Below are 24,462 nucleotides of genomic sequence, written 5' to 3' on the forward strand. Positions count from 1 at the left end.
TGGCATTGGCAGCTGCCTCCCTTTTCTTTATCTGCACAGTGTTAGCTGTTTGATTTTAGCATCCCAAAGAGAAGTTCCCAAGTGGACAGTGATTCTGCACTTCCCACATGGCAACTGCTGTACTAGTAGGATTTGGGAATGTCGTTTCCAATCCTCGTAACTTCCCCACAGTAGGATCATAGAATCACAGATTGGCTTAGGTTGGAAGGGACCTTAAAGACCATCTAGCTCTAACATCTCTGCCTTGGGCAGGGTTGCCACCCAGTAGATCAGGCTGCCCAAGATCCCATCCAAGCTGGCCTTGAATAGTTCTGTGGCCTCTCCACTTACTTACCGTAGTGCTTTGACCATTAAGGATCCCACATGGAAAATAATTCTTGCAAGACTTCCCAGTTGAGCAGTCTACGTGAATGAACAGAAAACAAAAATTTTCCTAGAGGTACTAGGACACAACTGAGAAAGAGTGAGCAGAGAGTAGGCAAGCTTTACTTGAACAAGGGAAACAACATTTCAACTGAGAACGAGAGAGAGAAGAGCAAGACTTAGAGCCTTTCATTTATTAGCAGGGACCAGCTGGTGTTAGGAGAGTGAGTGCCGCCTGCTGGTATGCATAGGGCTCACCCAGCCAGGACTCCTGGCTCCTACTTTTGGCCTTGCCACCAGCTTTCTATTTGACCCCAGAAAAGCAATCAGAAATTCGTTTCTAAATTAATGTTCCATGGGAATTGGGCACATGACTGCTCCCACTGCATCTCAAACTTTCTTTTCTTTGCTGCATCCCTCCTTGGAATGAATATATTAAGACCTACCTACCTGGTAAAGCTGCCACAAGGTTAATTTAATGTTTGTAAAATAATTTGATCTTGGGGTAGAGGATGCTGTGTAAACGCAGTATGTTCCCATTAAGAAGATCCAGGGAAAAGCCCTGGTAAGGCCACAGGAGAACTGTGTGTCTTTGTGCAGAAAAGTGTAAGGCAATCAGCTGAGGTAGAGTGCTTTCAAATGATTAAAAGCAGTAAAACAGGGGTAGACTGTTGCAAATGAGCAGAAGATTAAAATATTCTGCCACACACACATATATATATTTATACATATATATATATACACACACACATATATATATATAAACACATAAATATATATATATAATTAACTTTCCTGTTTCTCTTCCTGGTCTTAATGAGCAAAGATGACTGGATGCCTAAACATAGCCTTCTTGAGCTCCTTGACTGAGGAGGGCTGTGCTCCACCCTTCTCCCTCTTTTCTCTCCTCATTATCAAGGTTTTTCTTTCCATATCACAGCGAAATCTCCTTTGCCTTTCTAGCACCTGCACAGTCTCGTAGTAAGCCGCAATGCACTTATTCAATCCTACCTTAAATGTCCTGTCTTTTATCTCCCAAGCTCACTATCTGGATAAGGTAGTGAAAGGTATGCTCTTCCTTCCTATTTTTCCTATTGTCTTTGTGGTTTTCTTTTTTTTAAATGCACCGTGAACATGCTGTGTTGAGGTTGCATCTCTTCCTCATCGTCACCAAAATGCTCCCTAATGTCTGGAAGGGTGAACTTTCCAGTCATTTAGGTAGGAAGTACTTTTGTAAGTGCTGTGATCCTGTGTTAACATCGTATCAGTGTTCCTGCCCTTCCCCTTGTCCCTGCCCTCCCCTCCGAATCATCTCTCATCCTCACCCCTACTACCCAGGTAAGGCAAGTCAGGAGGAAACAAATACATCAGGAGCCCTGTACAGTGATGTGTTGTAATCAATTGTCTATGATCCATTTTGTAACAAGCAGGTGAGTGTGCTTTCTATGTGGAGTCTTCATATTGTTGAGCCATGACTGCCAAGTCTTACATGGGAACTTAGAATAGTTATATATATATGAATACAAAATGTTATGGCCTCAAAGCCTCTAGATACAAAAATTAACAGATTCTATTCAAATAAGTGATGTTCCATCAATATCCCCTATAAAGAAATCCTACCCTGTTTTCCTGTTTTTGAAAAATAAAGCAAGTTGAGGACCCAGGTCTTTTCTCAGTAGCAAAGATATGGCATTGAACTGCTATGGAACAGAGGTACTGAGATCTTAGAAAAATCTCACTTGTCTATTAATCAGAGCAACAAGGTATATTAGTGCAGGATTTTTAAACAAAAGTAGTTCCACTTAGCTTTCGAAAAATATTGAAGTAGTACACATCTAGTGAATGCAACAATCTGACAGTAAATATGATTGGGTTGGACACCGATATCCTTCTACATGGCTGATTTGACACTAACAACAACACAGTGCTGACACCACGCAGCATCATATGTTTGCTGGTTAAACAAACCAAAAAATCAGGTTGAACAAATCAGTTTCTTCCATAGCATTACTCTCCTTTTCAGGTTGTGAGCAATCAGGAATTGCAGCTGTGAGAAGCTGATGAAGAAGGACAGATATGCCAAAATATTTGTCCGGTGAACAGTTAAAATAAAATCTGCCATGTAAAGCTCTTGTTGTGAGACAAGCAACATGGTTGTCCTACTGAGTTCACTTCTCTGGATGAATTTACAATCTAACGTTTCATGTTCTCATTGTTGCTTAAAAGAAGTTTCAGGTGCAATTGTTACCAGGGAAAAACTTTGAGCAGGCAAATATTAATGATAGGGGATTGTCCAAGGTTTAATTAATGAAACTTTTATCTTCAGTCTAATGCACAGCAAACAGCAATTTTCCTTGAACCACTGCTTATAAATCAGTAGATCATTCAGTCGTCGTTTTTTCCTCATTGTTTAGCATCAGTGAAACATGTTTGATTTGACTTAAACCACGAGAAAAATGATATTCTCCTTCTTAGATCAAGGAAAGAGGGCCACTGTCTGTACTCCTACAGAGGAATGGTGACATTCATAGGGGAAGGTACAGGTCGACACTAGGCAGTGTGAGCAGAACCTCCTGTTGATGTTCCACATCTCAGTGTTTTGCATTTCAAAACCCCAAAAGTTCTCCTTTTCATCTCAACTTGTATTGGAGAGGGCTGGGTCAAAAGGCAAGCACCAGGAGGACAGAATGGATGAGTAACCAGTCTGTAGACTTGTGCCCAGGGATCTCTGGTACTCATTTGGTTCAGTAAGTCTTGTGTAGCTGTCATTTCTCCTCTGGATAACCTTTTGACTCACCTTTACACCCAAGAATAAAGACACGTTGTATTTAGTGAGTACTGTAAGTGGGTAACAGCTTAGGCAACATGCTAAGAACAACGATCGTATCTTACAGTACATGGCCTCTTTTGGAAAGATTAGCAACAGCTGAAACATTAAAAGTACATGCTTTTTACTTGGCTGACTTCACGGCGTGCATTTTTCAAAACTAAATTACTCATGCTCTTTTGGCTTTCTTAATTATTAACATCTTTTGGGTTGAAATCCCTTCCCAGTAATCCCGTGTTGTCAAGAATGAGCCTGATTTACTGCTGGGTCTTTCCTACAGCTTTACAATAAACCAGTAAATCAAACGAGATACAGAATTGTTTCTAAGTTGGAGGGCAAGTTTCAAGAGCAGACATCAGTGGGATTAAGCCAAGAAGCTACAACCAGGACTGGAATAGATTGTTCCAGTCTAAGGCTTAATTAACACCAGTAATGCTTAAAATGAAAATAGGTACCTAATATTAAAGATGTATGGTTTTAGAGAGAGCTCCTCCATCCAGAATACTATTGGAGCTGCCAAAATATCCGTATATTTAATTTCTATTGCTGTTGATCCATTGTCACACTTAAGAAATAACTGCATTAATGCTGTAGTGAGGTGAGTAACAGCTAGTCTGAAAGATAAAGATTTTGAACAGCTGCCTTCGTCTCAATTCAGGGATGACTGCAAAGTCACTTCTTCGTTCTGAGAAGCAGTGAGAACTCAAGGTCAGTTCCTCCAGTTCTGCAGTTGGAAACAATGGGAGCTCTGGCACTTTCACTTCTTATTCTTCATCTTTCAGGAGCCATCTGATGAAAGGTTTCTTGATACCCACCAGCTTAGGAGTTGCGTGTTTTTCAGGACACTTTAATAGGTTTTCATAATCTTTACAGGTCCCTTGATGTTTCACTCATCCCCTTCAGTTCCACAGAACTTGGAATCATAAAATCATTAAGGTTGGAGGAGACCTCTAAGATCATCTATTCCAACCATAAACTCCTAGTCCAAATTCTGCAGATACCTTACTGAGGTTTGTTCTCTCAAGGTGCAGGTGTTTGCATCTTCACGTGTTCAATTCAGCCAGAGCCCACTCATTTCAGAGCCACTACTCAAGTGAGACTTGCTAGAACATCCATTAAGAACCCTTTCTTACTGGTGAGAGTGGACTGACAAAAGAAATAAAGTTGTTGTCTATCAACACTTCAAGATCAGAAGTAGGAAAGTCTTATATCTTTTAAGTCCAATTTCAAGTGGCAATGAGCCTTAACATGAAAAAAAATTTGCCGTTAGGCATTGTTTTTAATTGTACTAATTAGAGAAAGCCTTAACTGTACAGTTCATTAAGAGCAGACTGTTTTACCACCAATCTTAATCTTAGAATTGGCACCATCATTTCTTACTGTGGTGACTGACTGTCTCCTTTGACATGTTTTTCTTGGCTAGTTCAAAATTTGTCCACTTTCTGTAATGCTTCCCTGCTCTGTATTTTCTCTCGCATGGCAAACCTGACGTCTTTGTGAGTGCCTCACAGTATCAGCAGTACTTTCATGTGCTTCAGTGAGAAAGTCACATAAAAGGCTTCTTCCCCCTCAGAAAGCCCTATTCATGTATTTAATTATCTTAGTCACTCAAATACAGCTAAGAGACACAAACAGGAGTACAGGATCATTAGTGACTCTAGCTATGAGAAATCAAAGCTCCAAGATTATCACAGTCATAGAATCATTTGAATTGGAAGGGACCCTAAAAGATCATCTCGTCCAACTCCCCTCCATGGTGCTATAAATCTGGGAAGGTTGAGCCTTCTCTGTTGATATTCAGAAGCACTTTGGAGATACAAAGCCTTTTTCCCCTTATTATCCAGCACAGGTGAAGTGGATAAGCTTAATTTCTCTAACCTTTTCTACAAATGCTTTGAAGAGCACTGTTTGAGGAATGTGCAATATTATATGTTCTACCTCAGTAGTGGTAGTAATGGTCAAGTTTGTACGCAGCAGAACTGTTCAGAAATAGTAATACTTTCTAAGTCCATTCTGCTAGATATGTTGACCTGCATATTGATATTAATTTCTAACTTGCTGATTCTAGGAGTCCTCTGACAGCACTGTTAAATCGTGGTGTTTTCTATTAATGATTTCCTTGGTCATTACTTATGAAAACTAACTGTTCTCCTACCATACTACCACATAGGACAGATACAATTTAGTCTTCACAGCATTGACACTTTGCTGTAACTTTTGTACTCAACGGACCTGTGAAGAGGAAGTCAGTTCATTGGGAAATAGCTATCTCTGACTCCTTGGAAGAGATTTTTCTTGTTAGAAACTGAAGTTGTGTCTCTTATTGATGAGGGAAGGCAAACTGCTCTCTAGACTGGGAAGATGGCAATGCAGTGTGTAATGGCCTTACAGAGGGAGTCATCCCACAGTATGTACCAGCAGCTTGCATCTCAGCTAGTGACTCCAGATTGCCTTTAACAGTCAAGGAGGAGGAGTGGACAGTTTGTGAAGACATCATCTTATGAGATACTCTCTTTCCTCTCCTGAATGGTGATTTCCCTCTGTTTGCCTTCTGCAATGATTGACTTAATTTCTCTGAGTCCAGCTGAAGAAGTTCAGCAGGAAATCACAGAACTCCATTCGAATAGCCCAAAACCCATCTCACTCCTGGACAAGGGCAACCCTGTCGTGCAGAATTTCATATATACATACCAAGCTCGATATATATATCAGTGAGGCTTCTTTGCCTTAATCATCCCACTGGGAGATTATTCCAAAACTTTATTCCTTTCATCCTGACAAATGTGGTTGTTTTGTTTTCCCCTTTCTAATTTTCAGCCAGAAATTATTCATACTTGGTTTAGGTCTATTTGTTCTTATGCCAGCATTATTCTCTTTAGCTTAAATAGCTGTTTTCCTTCTCACTGTTTATCTGTTTCATGAATTTGTGGAAAACAATCATAATCTTTTCAGCCTTTGCTATTCTAGAGTGTACAAATCAAACTCTTCTCATTTTCTCAGAGGCAGGAGGTGCCTCTAAAATAATTATATCAGACTTTTTTTGCCACTCCACAACCTCTCCTCCCTCTGGAAAGTGAGAAAGTGGAGGACATTCAGCAGTCCAATGTTAACTCCTCATTTATACAATTATATATTTTTTACCAATACCTGCTGGACACTTGTCACATGAGAGATATCTAAAGATAATATGTTTGGGTTTTTTTTTCAGTCTCACAAGAAGCAATCAGTACAGGGTTTTTTTTGTTTGGTTTGGTTATTTTTTTTTTTGTCTAATAAGGTTAGATTTGTGGTACTAAGAAACATAGCTTAGTAGGCAGCATTGGTGATGGGCGGACAGTTGGACTAGATGACCTTTGAGATCTTTTCCAACCTTAATGATTCTATGATTCTATTATTCTTTCTTTTGATATCTTCCTTCCAAAAATTAAGCAATGGAAAATATACTTAAAGAAGTTAAAATGAATTTAATCTTAATTTTCATCATAGCCCTAACTTAAACTACTTCCAGCACTTGGATCTATTCCTGTATGATCTCACAATTCTATTGTATTTAGCTCCAGGAAAGAATTTCTGAAACCCATCTTCTTCCACCTCCGAAGACTTGTTGGGTTAGAAGTCGGGTGCTATCCAACCTTTCTCCTCTCATACTTTTAGAGTGGTCTCTTCAAGCTCTCATCGCCCAATTCTCTTAGATTCTCACTTCACTCCTGTCCAAGACAACACTACCACCCTTTTCAAGGAGTGTCCTGCTTGGTCTCTGCAATGGCAAGATAGATAGAAAAGAATTTTTAGGATAGGTTATGAAGAGTCTAGCTGTTGCAGCAGAGCAGTAAATCACAAAGTGTGCTCAATGGTGATGCAATATTGTCATTGCAGAATTGAGCTGCCAACTACTGAAGTGATGCAGAACACACAGAAAGTGATTTCGTCAGCTTTCTCCAGAGGCTTTTTGTCTAGACACATTTAATCTGATTTATAAAGAGGGGGAAAATGGCATATCCCAACTGTCAGGATGGGCCTATCCAAATGGAATTTATCTGCTCCAAAGTGAGATTATCTACCTACCTAAGTAACTTTAGCAAGTCCTTTTAACAAGTAATGAGATTCTTCCTCTCATTTTCCAAAACAGCTGAATGCTTGCAGCTCATACTGAAAGGGAGTAAAGGAAACAAACTAATGAATTAGCTCTAGCATGGAAAAAAAATCACATTAAATGCTTAAAAGTTTGGCACTGTTATAAGTAACCGAAGGCACAGTGTTAAAATAGAGAATTTCCAGTAGCCATGCTTATCAATAGCTCATCAGTAGTGTAGAAATACTAATGTAATGTGTTAATAATGAAGCACAAGCATGCTCACACACGCACACAAGTTGCATGCCCCACCTCACACACATACAGTACACATTTCAAAAGGTTAGAAATCCTTCAGATATGTTTGTAAATGCAAAATTTAAGATCTGTTTGAAAGACTTTTCCCTACCCACTTTGTTCCTTATTCCACTTGGCCTTTGTTAATCTGTAACCTGTTAGAAAAGCTAATTTAGCAAAGGTGTAAACATTTTGAAGAGGCATTTCCATGCTGCATTTCCCCAGCGTGGGACACTCAAGCATTTCCTCCCATTAATGGAGTGATGGGGTTGACCGAGTGTTACCACAATCTACATCTTTCAGTGCTCTTCACCACCGTGTCCTTTGGGACAGGATATGTGCATCACTTCTGTAGTTCCACAAACAAGCCCATCATGCAAAGCTGAGGGCTCGAAGGAACTCAAACTACGTGAAGGGATTTCACATGTATGAGCTCAGGAGGCCTCAGTTGTGTTCTGCTTTAATCAGTCCTGCTGGGTGACCTCGACAATCACTTCAGTGCTTCACTTCCCTAATCTGTAAAATGCAGCTAGCGTTTCTGGCTGCTACTCACAAAAGATATTTGAGCTCTGCAGGTGAAAAGCCCCCAGAACTGTGTAGGCTAAGCAACCTCCCACACATGGCTGCTTACTGGGGAAATTACTCTGCTATATTCCCCCCCCAAAAAATAAAGGATGGAAATCTCAGCAGGTGGCCATCGGATGCGAAAATCAAACCCTAGTGAGCAGGCAGGAAGCATAGGGCTCAACCCCCTCCCCTGAGTTTAATCACCTGTAATAGGAACATCTGCCTCTGCTGGAGTCTCTTTTTAGTCAGCAGAGACAAACAGGCGTTTCCAGAGAATGTTTCAGTGTAGGGACCAAACCTGCATGAAGGCTTTCACTATGGGCAAGGTTCCTCTGCTGCTGAGTTGTAGGGCAGTTGTAACAGGGTCAGATGAACCCCTCTCAGAATGACTATAATAGAGAAATTGTGTGTTCTCCAAACATTTGCTAATGTAGAAAGTACCTTCCTTTTCATTCTAGTTTTGAATATCATCTTAGTCTGGCTAAAAACTATTTTATCATGCAAAGTGCTAGGAACTTTAACCCTACGTGTAACTTAGGTAGCTCTAACTCTTGGTCTTATAAAGTAAAAGCTTTGAGATACTCAGGTGGAAGGGTGGGTTTTGCAAATGACGGAGCAGGAAAATCACAGTGCGTCCCCAAATTCACTATTCAGTCAATGCCATCAGTGAGGCTTTGCACTGGGGAGCCAGTGTTGGCCCATTCTGACTCTAAACTGTGACAGTGGGAAGACATCAAGTGGGAGTGGAGAACTGAGCCAAAAGCAAAGGGAAATGGCTGTTTACCAGCCCTTTTCCGGGCTACATTTCTCTCCCTTTGTGGTATGTCTGAACATCTGGCTGTTTGCCTTGCAGAGGGATGCCCTGGCTTGTGCAATGGGAATGGCAGATGCACTCTGGACATGAACGGCTGGCACTGCGTCTGCCAGCTGGGCTGGAGAGGAGCGGGCTGCGATACATCCATGGAGACAGCTTGCGGCGACGGGAAGGACAACGATGGAGGTAGGACCCGAGCGTGTGTGACGTGTCAGTGAGGTCTGCCAGGCTGGCTCAGCCAGAGTGGAGTCCAATCCAAACATTCAAATGGACTTGGGGTGTCAGCCTGAAGAGGAAGGCTTATTTACCCCCCATCTCAGACATCAGATGTCCCCAACTGCTCCAACATTGGCCCCACTGCCTGAGGTTTTCATCAGTGCTCCTCGGTAGGTCACTACTGTCTTGGGATGAATGTTTTGCAGTAATTGAGAGGCTTCAGTGACTGATCCCCATGCCCACAAGCCATCCAATCCCTCTCGAACCATGTTTTATTGATTACAGTTCCATATGTAGTGATGTCAGGCATGTGAATAATAGCCCTGCGTAATGCAAACTTAATATTCAGAGTTATCTCATTACAAAGGAAACCCTGGTGCCGTGTGAAGGTTTGAATTAGAGGGCAGGAGATGAGATATTAAATTTAAGGCATAAGGGAGGCCGCATAATTTGTTTTGTTGTCACTCAGCAAAAGGCTTTGTAAACCACAAGCCTGGACCAAGACCCAGACTGTGAAGCGGAGATTGTATTTTGCAAGTTTCTTTTTTATCATATTCATAAGAACAGTACAGTTAAAAAAAAAAAAAAAAATAGGCAGCCAAGACTGTGATTATCTGCTTCACAGCAACTGGGATTTTGACTGAATATTTAAAATACTTCTGCACATCTGGCATGGCAAATGGACCGAATTATCCCTTTGGAAAAGAAAGAAAAAGATTGGAGAACCATATAAAGAACATACACAGTGACACAGAAGTCTCTCCTTGCCTCACATGAAACTGAGTTTCACCATATTCCCCTATGTACAGAATTCTCAAGGCAACAGTAAAGTTCACTACGTCAATTGTGTAAAAATATGGCAAATAGAGCTATGGCCAACCCTAGTTTCCCTGGAAAAAAATAAGCAACAGAATAATCCAGGCTAACAGACAAGGTAGACCACATCTGTATAACATCAAAAAGAGCATAACCAGACTCAAGTTGGTGAAACACTGTCTCCTCATATCTCCTGGTGTTCAAGGCATCTGTGGTCTCACCAGCAGGCGTAGGAAAGACAAAAGGCATCAAGATGTTTACAAGGTAGTACACTTCAGCTGCTAATCTGCATTTGGTGAGCTTGTGTGAAGCATGGGCGTACAAAGCTAGAGCAAAGCAACTAACAGGTTCTGACTTAGTATCTTGCAACAGCTTATGCGTATGTCAGTGCCCATAAATGAGTGTTGACCTTGCTCTTGGTATGCTAAAAAAATCTCTTGTACATGGACACTGTACATTGCAGTTTACAGATAACCATGTAACACACTATGCTGCTTCCTTTTATATTGCTACTGCTATTCCTGTCATCTGGAAAGTAGAAAAGAATCATAGAATCATAGAATGGAATGGGTTGGAAGGGACCTCAAGGACCATCAAGCTCCAACCCCCCTGCCACAGGCAGGGCCACAACCCTCCACATTTAATACTAGAACAGGCCAAGACCAAGAGAATACATTCACCTTCTTGATCTGATCTTTATAGATTTTTGTGGATTATTTGTGGGTTGAAATCTAGAACTTCAACTCCTGAGATCAGTAGTGGTGAGGATTTTCTGCTTGGAAGCTCGAGTTCCTTATTCAGTACAGGGATTTGAATGGGTTTACCCATAGTGGGGAAGGAAGGCTGATTCTGGACCTGTGTCCCAGCTTCCACACTGACCTCAGTATAGACAGAGAGCGGGAGATATCTGTGGAACACAGAATAATTTAGGTTGGAAGGGACCTCCAGCAGATGTCTATATCAAGCCCCTGGTCAGAAAAGGTCTAGATACTCAGGGCTGTGTCCAGTCAATTCTTGAGCAACTCCAAGGATGGAGGTTCCACTTCTTAGGGCAATTTGCCCCAGAATATGATCACTCTCCTAGTAAGCATTGCCCTAATAACGAATTAGAATTTCTCATGTTCCAGCTTAATGTCTGCTGCCTCTTGTCATGAGTCATCCTGGAGTACCTCAGCTGGCTTCTAGCTTTTTTTTTCACAACAGCTTAGACCTCCTGAACAGCACATATACATGTTTCATGTGTGACAGCTGCCTTTGGGTTTCTCAGCTATCCCAAGGCAATCCAGTGACAGCATGCCCCTGTGTTTCGGAAGTAGAATTGAGTCTGTATTCATTGCAAACACTTTGTGACCAACAAGATGACACCTTGCACAACTGCAGTGTTTTCCAGAGCACTGAAAAGATGCAGGCTATGTAGCCTATTGTAAGAGCAGGCAGTGAGGGTATAAACTCACAAAAGAGGTAGGGGTGTTTTATTTGGCTGTTCCCCACAAAGAATTTTAGGGCTATTGCTGAACTTATCTTTGTATGCACATGCATGCAGGCAATGGAAATGGCAGATTTCATGCAGCTTTAGAAGTCAGACATCCAAACTGATCATCACGCATGCTACCAGTGGAGAGAAACAGGTTTATAGCATCATCTCTCTGAGTTGTTTCGGACATCACCTACTTTTGCTTGATAAACGCTGCCCTTCAAGTCATTTTCCACAAAAAACAGTCACTTGAGGGCAAAGAGCACAGTGGTTTTTCAGAAGAGCAATGTGAGGCCATTCACATTAAGGGTCTTTTGCTCTGCCTGAGCTCATCGGAAGCTGGTCCCACGTTGTGGTATCATGTATCTGCTAATCAGGATCCCTGCAGCAGGAAATACCTCAGGATAATGGGAGCTGAAGTCAGAATCTTTTTCATCACATCCTAGCCTAATCATACCCTGAGGGAGATGGGTACCAAATTACAGGGCGTGCTGGCCTCTTAAATCTGGAGGCTGTTCAGATAAACAATAACAAGCAAAGTAGAAGTCACTCAGAGAGAAACTCAGTGAAATGTAATCTATGGTCAGGTTAAAACAAGGTGTCTGGGAGAGCACTTCCCTCTCCACACTCAAGTGTCATTTGTCAAAACTGACACTTAGGTTTCACACCCAGGCCTACTTTATTTACACTTCTAAACATGAAGTCCATCAGCTTGAAAGGAGTTGTGGCAAGTAACAGAGTGCAGGCAATCATCCAGTATCAGTCAAAGGAAAGCAAAGCAGTGACTGAGCTTTAAGAGTCTGTGTAAAAGACTTGGATTTTCAACATTTGACCTCAGAAGGTTCTACCTGTATTGCAGCAAATAAGAGATGTTTCCTTAAGATGGGCTTCTTGCCTCTCTTTGGCAGGAAATAGCCTCTATTCATGGCTGCAGGCTCTCAGCAGATAGTCCTGAAAGCAGTGATCCTGAAGGTAAGCCCACACAGAGTGTCCTGTCATGTACTTGAAGAGTTGAAAGTTTGAAGCTTTAAAAGACTGCGGATATTAACTCCTGTGACAAGTCCTGGAAGTGGAGTTAACAGCATTTGACTCAGTGTTGAGAAGAGGCCAATATTCTATAGGATAAATACGGGCTTCACTGCACTTGTAGAGTCCTCCATCAGGAATGGAGTATATAGGGCAACAGAGGGAAAGACAAGAGGATATTATTCACTAACTTGTGGATATATCCACAAGCTTTAAAGCTATCTTAACCATCTTCGTTCCAGAGAAATCATCAGTGTGACTTCCTCCATACTCTGAGAATTCCCCAATTCACAATTTCATTGTCTGGATACACTCCACTGACCCGGAACCATGAGAGTGGGAGATTAACAAAGGTAGCTTTGTTTGTGGGCTTAGAGCTTAATGGTTCTCAGAACCACAGAATCACAGAATGGCCAGGATTGGAAGGGATCATGAATTTCCAATCTCCCTGCCACATGCAGGGCCACCAACCTCCACATTTAATACTAGACCAGGCTGCCCAGGGCCCCATCCAATCTGGCCTTGGTCACCTCTAGAGACAAGACATCCACAAGCTCTCTGGGCAGTGTGTTCCAGTACCTCACCACTCTCATAGTAAAGAACTTCCCCCTGACATCCAACCTAAATCTTCCCTCCTTCAACTTAAAACCATTTCCCCTCATCCTGCAGTTATCTACCCTTTCAAAGAGTTGATTCCCCTCCTCTTTGTAGGCTCCCTTTAGGTACTGAAATGCAGCAATGAGGTCACCCCGCAGCCTTCTTTTCTCCAGGCTGACCAAGTCCGGCTCCCTCAGCCTGTCCTCATAGTGGAGGTGCTCCAGTCCCCTGATCATCTTCGTGGCCCTCCTCTGGACCCTCTCCAACAGCTCCCTGTCTTTCTTATACTGGGGGCTCCAGACCTGGACAGACCTGGAGCTTTCTCCCTAAGTGGATCTGACTGCATCCATTCTTTCCGGCTTCCAGACACCTCCTTTTCTCTTCTTCTGCAAGAACTGCAGCAGTGAAGCTTCTACCCCTCTTCTTATTCTTGATGACTACATGCAGTGCATTCAGCTGAGCACAAACACAGGGTTCCAGTGTATATGTGGCCCTGTTTGGCCTTAGGAGGTTCCGTTCTGTGCTCCACCAGGTGCTAAGAGCTCAAGGAGGGAACAGCTCTTATGCTTTCCTTACCTCCATCCTCCTAACAATTGTGTTCAAACCCAAGTCAGAGCAACCCAGCCACTGCATGTGGTATTTCTGCCTTTCTTTACTGCCTTGAGTAGTACCTATTGCTGCCACTCTCATTTCAGGAACTATGTAATTCTGCCATAGCCACACTTGAATTACCAGGAGTGAGTTTTCTGATATGTCTCAAATCTGTTTTACAGCATCACAGTCCATTCATGTAACTCTGCAGAGTAATGCTTCATGCTTTGCTTGCCCCACATGAGGATCAGGTTGTGCTTGTAGTAAGGTGGAGACTTGCATAATGCTTTGGGATGGCAACATTTCAAATTTTTTGGCAAAAGAAATTTTGGCACTGCACGTTGGCCTTCTTAACACCCATGTGCCCACCATCTGTCCTCCACATGCCAAATAATGTGTTAGAGAGCTGGCAGGAGCCTGCACTGCTCTCTGCCAGTGTGTAGGGTTACACCTGAAGGCAGTGGCAGAGTTATAGAGGGAATTGAATATCATCCAAGAGAACCCCAGAACGCAAATCTTTATATATGTAAATGCATGAGCTGCAGACAAGGTGATGGGATGCTTTCAGATTTCTTTTTTCTTCTGCACACTGTTATGAACCTTTACTTCATGCCAGCGAGGCTTTTATAGCACAAGAAGATCATCCCCTGGGCATGCTATGGGAGCTGTCTGCTTCCTCAAAACCATAAAAAATGATGCATTAATGTGCGAGCTACATTTACAGAGGGAAGTGTTGAGATCTGAACGCACCTGGGAAAACAGCCACGGTAAATTAACATTTACCATCACTGATAGATCCAGTCAAACAACAGAGTCATCTTGGAGGAAATGCAGAGCACTTCTAAAAAGATGAGAAAGAAATTTGCTAGTTGGTATTACCTAGCTTCTCTTCCTCTATTTTATGATGACTGTTAATCAACCTTTCCTCAAATAAGGGAACAACATGACACGTTCACATTTGCAGGTTTCAGCAGCTTGCTGATCCTCTATTGGACGGTAACACTTGTGTATCACCTGCTGCTGGCTGTTAGCACTGGGGCTGTCAGGAGAGTGGTGTGAAGCTGGGCACTGCAGCATCCAGAAGCACATAGTGCTGTTAGCATGGATGATGTGCTGTGAAGTGAGTGTCTAGCAGTGGCTGTGGCTTGCCTTGGCGGCTTGGGAGAGTTCCTACTCCTTGTAACTGTTCCTTAATGAAATTCCTTTGGTTAATAGATTCAGAAACATTGAAAATGTCTACTTTTCCAAAATAAATGTTTCATTTTCTGCTGAGGTGAAGCAAATTACAGATGGGAAGGAAGCATTGCTGGTATACAAGATGTAACAAAAGCTGACGTGAAGCGTTTTCAGAAAAGACGTGCATTTTGCAAGGCCCTTCTGCAATAAACTTAAAAGAGCATGGGCACTTATTCTGAAAGAAGCTCAGAAAAGCTCTGCCAGACCTGCTTTAGCACTTGAGGCAAACTCTTGCCTCCCCTCTGGGGTAGACATTCCCCTTAGAAACCTCAGGGTTTGCTCTTCAGTGTGTCAGGTCACATGTTGTCACGGGTGCATAGAATGCATGGCTGCTTTCTTTTTGATGAGGACAGGAAAACCATGACTCTATCTGAGTGATCTGAGGCTATTTTCCAAGGTGTGACAAGGTGATTTCTTGAACTGCTGTGGAATCAGTTAGCAGAATATGTTAGGATGAACATCTCAGCACTGGCTTAACACTTACAGCACTTTCCAGAAATACGAGAGACCTTGGTGCAAAGAGATCTCAGCTAAAAGTATCTCATCTGCTGAGGGTGTGAACACGTTGCTCGTTCTACTTTTTTCCTAAGCTCGGAGCCTCTTTTTCTCAGAGGTACTTTGGCTCCTGAAGAATTCAACTTCAGGTACAGCATTGCTTGGCTATTGATCATGTTAAGCAACCTTTGCTTTCTGCAGCGCCTGAAAGCCAATCTCGTCTGCTTGGAAGGGCTCTCACATGCCTTCAGCATCTTATGGAATTCCACTCCAAACATAAATTGCTTGGTTTCTGTGTTGCTTTTGGAGCTGTATCAGGGGAATGTGAGGAAAAGGCTGTGCCTCAGAGGGCGGTGGGCATGGAACAGTTTGCCCAGGGCAGTGGGCATAGCCTGATGGAGCTCAAAGAGTGTTGAGACTCTCAGACATTGGATTTGGGTTTGGGCAGTGCTGTGTGGGGCCAGGAGTTGGACTCAGTGATCCTTGTGGACCCCTTCCAACTCAGGATGTGCTATGATTCTGTGATTCCATTGCAATCGGTAACTCTCCTCACTAAAAGTCTGTCTAGACAAGGGAAATCCCATGAAGCCAGCTGCAGTAACACAGCAGTGGTGATCTGGGAGATTCTGCAAACTTGTAGACTGTAACCACATTATTATAGGCCTGGTTTATGGTCAGCTAGTAGTGATTATCATGCATTTTCTGTCATTTCCTCCTTCCGTTCTATTCCCTTCTGTTTGTTTCAGATGTTCTTTAAACAAGAACATAGTGCTGGATTAGGATGGACTTGTTGTATTAAACTTCTGTTTTCTGTAGTGCCTGGCACTGCAGGGCTCTGTTTCTGCACTAAAGCCCAAATAGGGATGCAGTACAAATACATGATTGCTATTACGTATGACTATACAGTTTTGAACCTGCAAATATTAGGGAAAGATGTTAGGGCAATTCCTTTCCCAGGGAGCCAGAAATCTAATTTATTCAGGATTCAGCCAGTGAGAACCTTATTCAAGCAAAATCAAAATAGAGGAGGTAGAATAGAAGGAGCTAAGAGAACAGTAATATCTAACATGATCACAGAGACATTGCTATTGTTCCTCACATTTGTTTTGTGTTTCCTTTTCCTTCCTCACAGTGAGCCCAAAAGCTACACCTCTTTTGTTGAATAGGTAAAATTGTTCTCTGCAAAGCCTAAGAGGAAAAGTTATTAATTTCCCAGATCCAGGAGAAGTAAATTAAGTGTCAGTCCACAGCTCAGGGCAGAACACCATTACTTTTGTAAGCTGTCCTGAACCCATGCATTCACATGAACAATAACTTGTGTTTTCTGCAAAAATACTGAGACATTCCTTTAGTCTGTGTTTGGGGAGAGTCTGAACAACTGATGCCGGAAGGGTAAAATTTGATTTGCTTAAGGGTGAGGATAACACATTATGTTACCTCCACATCTGAATGCCTTCATTTTAAACCCTTCCCATACAAATTCTCCTATCAATGCATCCAAAAGCATCATATGGTGACACAGTATCCCCATGAAAGGTGATACTGTTGTCTGGTGAATGATACAGGAAGAAGAGTGAAAGGCAAGACCTGGATGAGGTGAGAGCCGCAATTATGTGCGATCAGTGCATCTTATGCTTTCAATAGCAGTGAACATATTCCTGAAAGGCAATGTATTTTTACTGTTCTTTTCTTTCTAGTCTTGCTTCACCTAGTACAGCTTCTCACTGAGCTCTTCCCAATGCAATCAGTGGCAAAAACTCTCATTCTCTTCAACAGGAGCAATACTTGAATTTGTCATGTATGCCCTATGTACGAGCAGGTCTGTCCCTATGTGTGGCCCGCCTGTTCTATCCTGACACTTGACATGCAGCACCTGTCAGAGCCAGCTTAAACACATAATAACACTCCCAGATGAAAGTTATTTGCATTCTGTTGTTGATGTTAGCATGACAGATTTTTGTTGCAGCATCCATAACTCTGTAGAAATGCTCCATTATTCAATCTCAGCGAGCTAAGACGCTGCCCATTAAATCAGCCAACACAATTGTGGGGCCATGAAAAGTCACAGCTAATTTGAAATTTTATTAGCTCTCAGCTGATCTTGTTTACTGCAAAAGCAGTCTCTCAAAACCAGTCCTTTGCTTCTGTGTTAAACTCTGCTCCTGGAGGCTTTGTTGGCACTGCATGGTGGTGGTTGAAGGACTTGGAACCCAGACTCCTGTGGGATTTGTGAGCACTTTGCAGCCAGCAAGTGCAGCAGCAGTCCATGGAACACAGGGGTGGTGGCCCTTTGCTGCCAGAGTGCTTATTTTGCAGGCTTATAGTGGCTGTGACCACGATAATTAGTTTTTCTTCTAGAGAAGGAGTATGTCACATAGTTCAGAGGTAAGCCAGAATACCTGTGTCTCCTAATGAGCAGTGGAGCTCAACAGGCATACTTTTTCCTATCAGTTAATGGCTGGTTTTGTGTCCTTGGTTCTTAATCCACTCCTAGCAAAGGAGGCTTTAGGGGAAGCCAGAAAGTCTGGACGTGAGGGCTTATGTGCAAGAAAGATAGTCACAAAACTGCTTTAGTTATTCCTCTGCCTGCCCCTTCCTTCATGTCCCATGCAGCCAGCCTCCTGGGAGATGTGGTGCTTGCCTGCATTAAAAGAGGAGTGGCCAGCAGGGACAGGGAGGTGATTGTCCCCCTCTGCTCAGCTCTTGTGAGGCCCCATCTGGAATACTGCATCCAGGCCTGGGGCCCCCAGCACGAGAAGGATGTGGAGCTCTTGGAGCGGGTGCAGAGGGGTCACTAGGATGATCAGAGGGCTGGAGCACCTCTGCTATGAGGAAAGGTTGAGTGAACTGGAATTGTTTAGCTTGGAGAAGAGAAGGCTCTGGGGAGACCTCATTGTGACTTGAAGGAAGCGTATAAACAGGAGCGGGAACAGCTGTTTACAAGGGTGGATAGTGATAGGACAAGGGAGAATGGTTTTAAACTGAGACAGGGAAGGTTTAGGTTAGATATTAGGAGGAAGTTTTTCACTCAGAAGGTGACACACTGGAACAGGTTCCAGTGTGGATGGAGGCTGTGGATGCCCCATCCCTGGAGGCATTCAAGGCCAGGCTGGATGTGGGTCTGGGCAGGAGGGTTGAAACTAGATGATCTTTGGGGTCCTTTTCAACCCAGGCCATTCTATGATTCATAACACATGTGGAATAGCTTCAGTTTGTCAGTGATTTGTGTTTGGTTTCTTTTTGACTTGGAACCATCAGCTCATTGAGCGTGAGGCACTTTTCTCCAATGCACCTGAATCTTCCATGAGACAGCCCTGATTCTCCACGCCGACCCCAGCAACTCCAGATTTTCAAAATTGCCTAATTGTTTTAGGTGGCTCTTGAAACGTCATGAATGGTATGGTATTCAGAAAGTGATGGGCCACATGCAATGTCTGAATGCCACATAATTTTAGGTCATCTTACGTTTGGCATCCAGGTGAGTATTTTTAGGAGACTGCTGTAACACTGAGAAACTTGTGAAACTCATTCTGAATAAGTCAGCATTCAGATCCGTTATCATGATCTAACTTAGCTGCCCCAGTTGCTCCAGTCAGAGTGTTTAAAAAAAAAAAGCTAGGATAGCAATGACTGAGATAAACTGCATGCTCCTGAATATCAAACCTTGGCCCATCCTCTGCAGGCAGAAAGAAATTGATGTGAGCTACACACTCGTGGTAGGCAGTCAGAATGCATTCCTCTCTGTCTATGCACTCTGACTTTTAAGAATACAGAGCAAAAAGCTGATATGGGGAAGATAAGAAAAGGAAGTGTTTGAAGACATGAGGTAGAACAGCTGTCTGCAACACCAGTAAGGAACATGCTGAAAACATCTCAAAGATGTAAAGATTTGTTTCAGATGGAAATACAAAAAACACAAAAAAGAGCACAAGATGGCTTAAAATCTGGCACAGTAACAGATCTCTGAATTCATTTGTTTAATGAATGGTATCTGTGGTTGAATCTGTTTCTAGAGGGACTCCTTGGAATTGCTTGTTGTATCCAACCCCATTCAGCATTGTCAAGTATAGTTTAAATCTTTCCTGATAAAATCTTCGTGTCACCATATATCACCATATCATGCTTGATAAATACATACCCAGATCATTTTGATACGGAGTGATCTGACATCACTACACGGTCACAATCCAACAAAATGTGTCTTAAGGCAGCAGAAGGCAAGGTAATACCCCTGGGAACAAAGCAAGCATGCAATCCTTATGGGTTGGGTGACTCTTGAAAGGCAAAGGCTCAGTGAAGGATTTAGAGGTCCCAGGGATAATTGTCTCAACGTGAGTTTCTCAGTGCAATGCTGTTTGCTGTTGCTAAAAGGCTACTGTGAAACTTAGCATTTAAAAAAAATAAATAAAAAGCAACAAAACCAACATAAAAGTAGGGAATTGCTATCTCTTCTCTACCCAATATTGCTGCCTCAGTTGTTTCATGTCCAGTGTTGATGGCCCCATGTGAAATCACTGAAAAATCTGAATCCAGCAGCTGGAAAATAAACAAGAACTTCAGTCTTGTTCAGCTGTTCAAAAGTGGGGTTTGAATAGCTTGTTGCTCTGCATGGCAAGACTTGCACATGAAAAAGGCATCTGATCGTGCAGTGCAGAAGGATATTGGTTACCTTGCAAAGGCAAAAAAAAAAACATTCAGTTATGAGATATGGGAGTTAGACAAATTCAACCTTGAAATAAGATGCAGTTTCCTAGCAGTAATTAAACATCTGAATGGCTTACCGGAGGAAGTGGTGGACTCACTGTAATCAGATGTCTTTGAAATATGAGATATCTTTCTAAAAGACAGACTTTAATCCAGTTCTGGGGGAAGAATGAACAGCTTGTATATAGCAATCTGACAGGGAGGTCAGAGTAGCTTTTGTGACCCTAAAGCATATAAACTATTGCAAACGCTCTACAAAGCACTTTCAGCCTTGCATTGGTACAGTTCAACAACACATTTGTTGTCTGGTCTGAGGTGCCATGGTCATATGGCTGAGGGAACTGGGATGGTTCAGTTTGGAGAGGAAAAGGCTGAAGGGAGACCTTATTGTTCTGTACATTTCCCGTGTAACAGCAATAGGTCAAGATGTAATGGCCTCAAGTTGTGTCAGAGGAGGTTCAGGTTGGATATTAAGAAACATTTCATCCCAGAAAGAGTGGTGAGGCATTGGAGCAGGCTGCCCAGGGAGGTGCAGAGGTGGTGGAGTCACCCTCTCTGAAAAGGGTAGATATGGCACTGAGGGACATGGTTAGTGGGCATGGTGGGATGGATTGATGATTGGACTGGATGATTTTAGAGGTCTTTTCTAAACTTAATGATTCTATGATTCGGTATCATGGCTATATGTAGCATAAGGGAGTTTCCACATTGAAGAGCCCATTGCTACTTGCATAAAACCATAGAATTGTTTGAGTTGGAAGGAACTTGTAAAGGCCATCTAATCCAACTCCCCTGCAGTGAACAGGGACACCTACAGCTCCATCAGGTGCTCAAAGCCCTGTCCAGTCTGACCTTGAGTGTCTCCAAGGACAGGGCATCCACCACCTCTCCAGGCAAGCTGTTCCAGTGAGTTACTATCCCTATTGTAAAAAGCTTTTTCCTTCTAGCCAGTCTAAATCTCCCCTGATCTGCTTTAACTCTCACTGTTCTCTATGCCTCAGCCAAAAGCGGCCTTTCAATTTTCCAAGCTGACTAAATGTATTGCCCTGCAAATGCTGTTATGTGAGTAGCTAAAATCCACTTCAACACTTGAGGGCCCGAATAGATCTACGGTGTCCATGGCAAACCTCTCTGGTGTAATTACCTCCAGCTTACTGCATACAGGCCTGAAACATATTAATTGCATAGCTCATCTGCAGGCAAGGCCTCGTCTCTGCCGTGGTACAAAACACTGTTCTGTGCATCTGTTCTTCAAACATTTCTCTGCTGTTTTCTGCAAAGGCAACAGTTGCTTTCTGTCTTGCAGCTTCAGGTCCCCAAACACATTTCTGACGTCTGAAATGAAGACAGTAATGAAGAGGTATGGGGCAGCTGGTTGGCCATCCTCTCACTACATTGTCTTTATAGTAGAAAACATTATCAATGTGGAGAAGATAATGACAATATTATATCTTCCTTGAAACTATAATCAGTGCAGTAACAGTTGGCTTGTTTTGTTTGTTTTTTTTTTTTTCTTTTACATGTCTTTTTTTTCTAGGATGTAACTATGGATAAGCAAATTACATCTATGCAGGTCTCTGTTCTTGAATGGTATCTCAGATTCCATCTGAGATTTGACCTTCCAGAATCCTCCTGGCCTAATCATCTGCAGCGAGTCGTTTTTTTAATGGGCAAATAAAATGTAATTAGTTCTTTTTCATTATCACTAGTCATCAAGAGAGAAGGCAGATGGGTAGATTTTGTGCCCAAGCTGATAAATTTTTGTGGCAATTTTGTGAGGAGTTATAAAGATGTAGTGATATCAGAACAGACAGAGGTAAGGATAATGGATGGGGATTTGGAAAGCACTTTTGCTAGTCTCCCATTATCGTTAATGGCAGGTGCAGAGCACTTGTGGAAATGGCTTACTGTGCATGTGCTTGTGTGCATGGAGCAGGTTTTCCTCCCACTTTGACCCACACGTAGGCTGGAAGCTCTGGGTGCACTCAACAGGCTTTCCTTCTGCTTTTCTTTGTGAGGGTGGCCACAGTTATGGTGTTGCAAGTGATGTTTTATGGCACAAAAATCTTCCAAGAATGGGACAAGTATAATTCAACAGAATCCCAGTGCATGACGTGTAAACCATCATAAGCACTGCAGAAATAATAACAGATCAGATTCTCATTCTTTTTATATTGCAGTAAATTCAAAGCAGTGCCAATAACAAAGGGCTTCTAATTAACACCAGTGTAAGTGGGATGAAACTGAAGCTCATAGTTTGTCATAATGACAAAAAAGTTTGTCTTCCTTTACTGTTTCCTTGACATAGAAAATACGTGATCCTGACAATCACGGAATCATAGAATGGCTTGGGTGAAGGGATCTCAAAGCTCATCTTGCCGTGGACAGGGTTGACATCCTCTAAATCACGCACTAGATCTTGTTGCCCAGGGCCCATCTAGTGCCTGACAACTCCAAATCTAATCCCACTTTAGGAGAAACCTACCCTCTCAGTACAATTTTGCTCTCCAAACACATTCATTTCTTACCAAAGTTGTCAGTAGGATGCTAGCTGTAAAGGTGGTTTCTCTGATATGTTGACCGTCCAGCAACTACACTGAGACCAACCACTTGTTCCACATAGCTCTCTGAACAGCCATCATGTGGTAACAATTTTAATTCACTGTCTGTCTCATTTGAACTGACGATTTGAAAAATCCCAAGAAAAAAAGGAAATAAAAATCCAGTTCCCTTATCTGTTTTTATGATCCACCTCAACTGCATGCTAACAACTTTTATTTCTAAATGTGATGCAGCACCAAACCTCTCCTGAGGTGGCATCTTTAAATGAACTGGGGAATGCTCCTGTGGTGATGGGAGGGGAGATAGTACTGTCTGTGTATTTGATGAGTGGGCAGATGTGCAAATTCATTTTGCTAGACTATGTTTGGCGAGCTTCTTTCATGTATGTCCACTGCTATTATTGTTGTTATTTTTAACTTATTGTTGGTGAAAATACAAGATTTATATCCTGAGAGTTTCGGGTTGCCTGGTTCTCTGAATCTGCATGAAAAACTGTGGCAAAGGCCAAATGAGACTGAACATTCCCAGCAAAATCTTTGCCTTCTCATTTATCCAGCCAGAGTGTCTGCTGGGCTGGATGTGTAGATCTCTTTATAGCCACTGTAGATAGCATGGCTTTCTCCACTGTTGAGTCCTGCTGGAAGGACTGCTACCTTTGGTGTGATTTAATTGACCTGCTATTTGTACAGGGAACAGGAACAGCATATGAAAGTCACTGATCCATGAACAGAAAGCAAAACACAGCAGAAAACTTGAAGGATTGTGAAGTCATCTCAGTGACCAAGAGGGGAAATGGTGTATCTCAGAATCAACCTCAAATATGGTTTCTTTAAATCCTGATCTTGTGTCTATGTATGTGTTTTCTCATATATATACATGTTAATTAGCATTTATAGAAACATGGAACCATTAAGGTTGGAAAAAAAATAATTAAGATAATCTTGTTCAACTGTCGACCCATTTGATGCTCTTTTTGGAGTTTGAAGGGAAAATGCATTGCTCTATGCAAGCATGAAGTTCATGTTTCTCTATGTGTGCATTATAAAGAGCTCTTGCACCCTGAATTCTGCCATGTTCCATTTTCCATTTGCTCTAAAATCTTCCTTATCCTTCTGCAGATGGCCTGGTGGATTGCATGGACCCAGACTGCTGCTTGCAGCCACTGTGCCATGTCAACGCACTGTGCCTGGGCTCCCCGGACCCCCTAGATATCATCCAGGAGACACAAGCACCCATCTCCCAGCAGAGCTTGCATTTGTTCTACGATCGGATCAAGTTCCTGATTGGCAAAGACAGCACTCACATCATCCCAGGAGACAATCCCTTCGAAGGAGGGCAAGTGAATTTTCATTTTTCTTCAGTAAAAGTGTGAGCCAGTAGGCCATGGTAAGATGTGAAATGGCAATACATACCCTGGGGCATCAGCTTCTTAGATCATTCAGTGCCTGCTCCAAATGTTGCCTTTCAGAAGTGGTGACCCTGAGCCACGAGGTGGTTCTCAACACTTACATTTGAACTCCACTGAATTCCACCCCATCATTAACTGCTTACTGTCAGCTTTCCCACGCACAGCAGTGAATAGCTTGGCACTGAAGCTATACAATCCTCATGTTCCTGCAGGCAGTTATTTGAGTACTTGCATCTCAGCAGGCCTCTCAGGCCCTTTGGGTGTAACCAAGTGCTCTTTGAAGAAGGGACATTGCCAGCATCCAGTGGGTAACACCCCCCATGGGTATCACTTCCCACATACGGACACCTACAGTGGTCTACAGCCTGACCTCGGATATGAACCACTTGAAGGCATG

At 42.6% G+C, this 24,462-nt stretch overlaps 1 protein-coding gene across 3 annotated transcripts in view; it reads left to right on the forward strand.

Annotated features, from left to right (window-relative positions):
• Positions 1–24,462, forward strand: part of TENM4 (teneurin transmembrane protein 4) — a 750,922-nt gene that overhangs the window by 631,547 nt on the left and 94,913 nt on the right. For 2 of the 3 annotated variants that reach the window (XM_090134120.1, XM_031595483.2), the window contains exons 16-17: positions 8,980–9,126; positions 23,776–23,992. In XM_090134120.1, coding sequence (XP_089990246.1) covers positions 8,980–9,126; positions 23,776–23,992 — 364 coding nt within the window. Of the gene's footprint in view, positions 1–1,403; positions 1,431–8,979; positions 9,127–23,775; positions 23,993–24,462 lie in introns of all 3 variants that reach the window. The other variant, XM_090134119.1, reaches the window with a different exon arrangement.

The sequence above is a fragment of the Phasianus colchicus genome, chromosome 1 (genome assembly GCF_987193195.1).
Source record: "Phasianus colchicus chromosome 1, bPhaCol1.hap1.1, whole genome shotgun sequence".
In the NCBI taxonomy this organism is placed as follows: domain Eukaryota; kingdom Metazoa; phylum Chordata; class Aves; order Galliformes; family Phasianidae; genus Phasianus; species Phasianus colchicus.